Source organism: Apis dorsata, unplaced genomic scaffold (genome assembly GCF_000469605.1).
Source record: "Apis dorsata unplaced genomic scaffold, Apis dorsata 1.3 scaffold_486, whole genome shotgun sequence".
NCBI classification, from domain to species: Eukaryota; Metazoa; Arthropoda; class Insecta; order Hymenoptera; family Apidae; genus Apis; species Apis dorsata.
Window position 1 is genome coordinate 845974 of NW_006263721.1, and position 5080 is coordinate 851053.

Sequence of the window (5080 nt, forward strand, 5' to 3'; positions counted from 1 at the left end):
TCTTTATAAGAGATATATATATATAATTATTTTATTAAAATTATATATAATAATTATTAAAAATGTGCTAATTTTTAACAATAATTAATTAATTGATTGAAAGTAATATTGGTTGTTCATTAAAGTTTGCATTTTTTGCAAAAATTGAAGAAATTAAGATTTATTTTCTCTAAATCTAACAACAACAAAGTTCTTCTAAATGATATTATAATTATAATTAAAATATAATCGATATATGATATCTATCCTCCTCTTAATGTAATATCTTATACATCTTAATGTACTATCTTAAACATCTTATGATATTAAAGTCCTTAATATCAAATTATTCATTTTCAAAAAATTCGTTTCATAATTTTATTCAATAAAACATGCTAAAGTAAATCATGACTAGTTGTAAATATGAGAAGATCGTGAACACAAATAAAAAAGAAATACTATTTCTTTTTTACTATATTCGACTGTGAAAATTTACAAATTCATAAATGAATAAATTTTAAATCCTGAAAATTTTCATAAAAAAACAAACAAATTTTAATATAATATAGTTAAATGATTCAATATATATATATTTTTTTATATTAAAAAATTAATTTTACAAAAATGATAATTGTGAATGTGTGAATTTTATGTGAATTTTTACAAACTCTCTTTCCAAACTTCTCTTTCCAAAAATCAAAAATCAAGTATTGGTTGCATTACAAATTTTTTAACAGTTTATCATTCGTTGATTTCAAAAATTCTATTTTAAGAAAAACAAATTAATTTTGTAACTAAAATTAAAAAAAAATGCATAAAATACGATTAAATTTTTTTTTTAATTTTTATATCATCGATTTTTTTTTACATCAAAAATTTGTTTATAATTTTCAAATTTGTAAAATTAGTTTTCAATTTAAAATAATGATAAATATTATATGAATATTTTTAAATTTCTTATATTCAAAATAAAAAAAAAAAGAAAAAAAATGCAATTTAATTCGATAAATGAATTTTGAAATAAAAATATTTTCGAAAAATAAATTTCGATTCATTTTAAAAATAGCAAAAATTATAAATTTCAAATCTATATTGTTAAAAAATTCTCAATTCAAATTCAAAATTAGCAAGATAAATTAATTTTCCTATCAATTATATATATATATTATAGTCTATATTATATCGCAATTTGAAAAAAATCTTGATGAAATTTTTTAAAAAAGGCAAAATTAAAAAATAATCAATTTTGATAGAGAATGATTTATTTCTCTATTTAAATTTAAAATGATAAAATACATACAGCTACTAAATATTCGGTTCATTTGCTGCGAAATTTAGCAAAATGTATTGTTGCGCGCGATAACCATAAGCGTCATTTAGAAAATCATGTGAGCTGTACAACCCCCGATTCCATGATATCAATTGAATTTAAATTCAATATCACGCGCCATAAAATCTAACAACTCTCTGATTCCAACTTGTGTTGTATCGTCTTATCTTATTGAATCAATATAAAGTCACCATCGCCGGTTTCGTATTCTTGTTGTTTTTTATTTCCTTCTTCTAGAACTTCTTATTCTTTTTTTTATGTTGAAACTTTTCTAAAAACTTTTCAGTTGAGTTTATCCATGGAACATTTTTTGAAAAATTTTTTTATGCAAATAGCAGGTACTTTGAATTTTGCACTACGATTAAATTTCATATTATTCCGATTAATCGACATTATTTAAATATATATATAATAATTTAATAATATATAGATTATATTAAATATTAATAATATATAAATAATAATTTCCAAATAATTTATTTGGAAATTAGAATTAACAATAAATACACTATGTATTCTTCGTATACTCATAAAATACAAAATCATAAAACAGATTCATTTTATTGTCATAAATTTTGTTCATTTTTAATTGTCATTGCTAACAAAATAAAATCTCAATAAAATCAAGTAATTAATGTATCTAATTTTTGTAATAGAACTGCTATTTATAATATGAATATTTATAATATATAAAAGAAATATTAATAAGTATATAAATAAAATATAAAAATAAGGAAATAATTTAAAAATATAATATTTTGACTATTATAGCATCATACAATGAAAAAGAATATTACGTATAGTACTTGTACTTCTTAAGAGATGGATCAAGTCGAACGAGCGAATGAGCAAAGCGTGTACAAACAGTCGATTAAGAGATGGTAGAAGGGAGAGGAAAAAGAAAGAAAATAGGAGGGAGGATAAGAATAAAAGCGAACAATAAAAGAGAGCAAGAGAATCAAGCAACGTGCAAACGTGTTGCGTTGAATAGAAAAGAGAAGGTAGAAAAGACAACACGCACAAAGTGAGAGGAAGCCGATTGAAAGCGAAAGCGGAAGCAAGAAAGAGAAAAAAGTAAAGAGTAAGAGTGAAGCATGGGAGAGAAGACAAAGCAGCGAGAGAAAGAGGAAAAGAGTTTGGCAAACGGTATAATGTGCACCACAAAGAACTCAAGAGCATAGAAATGAATGGTTGAGATTACCTGATGTATCGTTTGTTTGTAGATCGGTGACCAAATTGACCGATGATTGCGAATGTGTTTGTTGCTGCTGTTGTTGAGCCTGATGCTGTTGTACTTGATGAAGGGTTTCTTGTTCAGATTCAGTCAAAGGCAGATTAATCGCTGTGTTGTTTTCTGTCAGGATAGTTGGTACCGAGGATGAGGAGGAAGAAGAGGAGGAAGAGGAGGAAGAGGAGGAAGAGGAGGAAGAAGATGACGATGATTCCGTAAGGGCCGTCGCAGTGGTGTTCTCGAGGGCCGTATGGCCCCCACCTTCTCCTGTCCCCGTAGCCATTCGGCCCTCGTGCATTCCAGCAGACAGACAGACGGGGGTCCCTCCTCCTGCACGTCGTCCTCGAGCGCACGCACTTCTTTCGAAACACTTACACTCTCTTACGTGCCCTCGCTCTCTTTCTAACCCCCGTCTATCTATCTGTCTGTCTCACTTCTTTTCTCTCTATCTAGCCAACAGGAGAACGCGCACTCGCTCTTATTTCTTCTTTCTCTCTCTTTCCTTTATTCTTGCCTGATGTCTTCTTTCTCTGTCCTTCTCTCTTCCTCTTTGTGTGCGCACACTCTTGCTATCCTCCTCTCTTTTTACTACTACGCTCCCCGCGCCGGCCAGCGCCGTCTGAGCGTACCGAAACTACACCGTCTCTTTCAACCAAACATCAGTATATCACACAACAGCGACATCACACACGCCCGCGGAAAAATAAGCCCCGCGCGGATTATTAACCTCCTGTCTGCCGACTCGAAAAAAATCGAACGTTAGACAAATGTAGGTCTGTAGGCCACTTCACTTACACTTTGCATCGGGACGGGCACTCCCTTAGTCAAGCGAGCGTCCGGCGCACCGTTGCGCTCTGACAGCACGAGTTCCAGGGCCGTGTTTTCAATGCCGGTACCCGTTGCCAGTTCGCGTTATCCGTATTATCGTTTATCGAAATTATATTTTTCGCTATCCATCTTGCAATTTTTGCCATTGCTATACGACATTTATTAATATTACGTTTTTTCTAATATAATTTTTTCTTGAATTTTAATGTAACATAAATGAATTCTAAATATTTGAATCAAAATAAACAATAAATTCAAATTATCGATATAAAGTTTTATTTATATATATATATATGTATGTATGTATATATGTGTATGTATGTGTATATATATATATATATACATATAAAATATATACATATATAAAATTTAAATTTGTGAAATATAAATTTTTTATATATTTTCTTCTTGTTCTACGCATTAATTAAGATAGTATTAAACTATCTTGATCAATTTTGGATGGCACAGACTGTATATTCTTACATTATAACGAAAATATTATTTTTGACTTTTTTTTAATTCTATTTTATTTTTATATATATATACTATCGAATTATTAACGATTAAATGTTTTAAAAATTTATAACTATAATTTTTAACAAAATTCAAAATAAGCTTAACTTTATAACTTTATATAAATTTATTATATTCCAGAAATGAAAAAAAAAATTATATATTTTGAAATTATATTTAAAAAATATTTCGTTCGTATTATGATATTATGATATATCATAGTTTCATAAGAATCAATTAATCATTCTACCCAATTTTATGATATATAGGCACGGCAGTGGATAACGAAAGGGAAAATATTAACTATTCTGATTTCGTAAATACTGTATAATATAAGAAAAGTTTGGCCAAATTTTTTTAATGAAGTTAAATATCAAATCTTAAATAATAATAAAATAATTTTGTGATTGTTTACTTTTATTTGTACCATATTGAATAATAATAAAAGGGAAAGTAATTTGAAAGAACAAACGTATTGAACCAAGTTTTATATGGGTACTAGAAATTACTAGCCACGGCACTGTGTTCCAATAATGTATCACGGAAAGACGCAATTTCCGAAAGATTTCCTAGTTCTTTGATGTTTGCAAGCAATTAAAATCTACAAATTGAAAAGCTGTCAAATGCGTTTTTCGTGTTATAAATGTTGTCAATTTACCACTGTCTTATAAATACAACCATACCGTCTAAGTAGGTCAGATGTCACAATATCTGAACGTCTTATTATGGGGCGCTTTTACACCAAATGTTGCATAACTCGCCACGCACGACTTCACCAAATATAACCGTGTAAAAACTATGACCTGACGGACATAATGCAATGTAATCCCTTTTCATTGTACAATACACTTGACTAACGCTTTCGAGTAACGTTTGCAGCGCTATCTAAAACCGATTAGCGCGAAATACGAAACATAAAATTATTCTTTCTTTGCTTTGTTTTACTACGATGAAATGCATGTAATAAATATGTTCAAAAATAATAATACAATTACCAAGCTTAATAATTTTTTTTATAATTTTTAATAATATACAAAATATATTATAACAAACATTAAACAAATATATTATAACAAACATTATAACATCATATAAAAAATATATATTTTATAAAAAAAATATATATTTGAGTATATTATAATATTATTTGAGTATAGAAATTCACAATGTAAAAAATTTCCTATCCAAAATTTCCAAAA

General features: G+C 27.8%; 1 protein-coding gene across 1 annotated transcript in view; it reads right to left on the reverse strand.

The window, feature by feature from the left end:
* LOC102674044 (cell wall integrity and stress response component 1-like) overlaps nucleotides 1–4806 on the reverse strand; it is a 16655-nt gene extending 11849 nt beyond the window's left edge. Inside the window, exons 1-2 of the mRNA XM_006620168.2 lie at nucleotides 4297–4806; nucleotides 2511–3591 (exon numbers count right to left, since the gene is read on the reverse strand). Of these exons, the coding sequence (XP_006620231.1) occupies nucleotides 2511–2838 (328 nt within the window). The 5' untranslated portion in view covers nucleotides 2839–3591; nucleotides 4297–4806. The remainder of the gene's footprint in view (nucleotides 1–2510; nucleotides 3592–4296) is intronic.
* Between the last annotated feature and the right edge of the window lie 274 nt (nucleotides 4807–5080).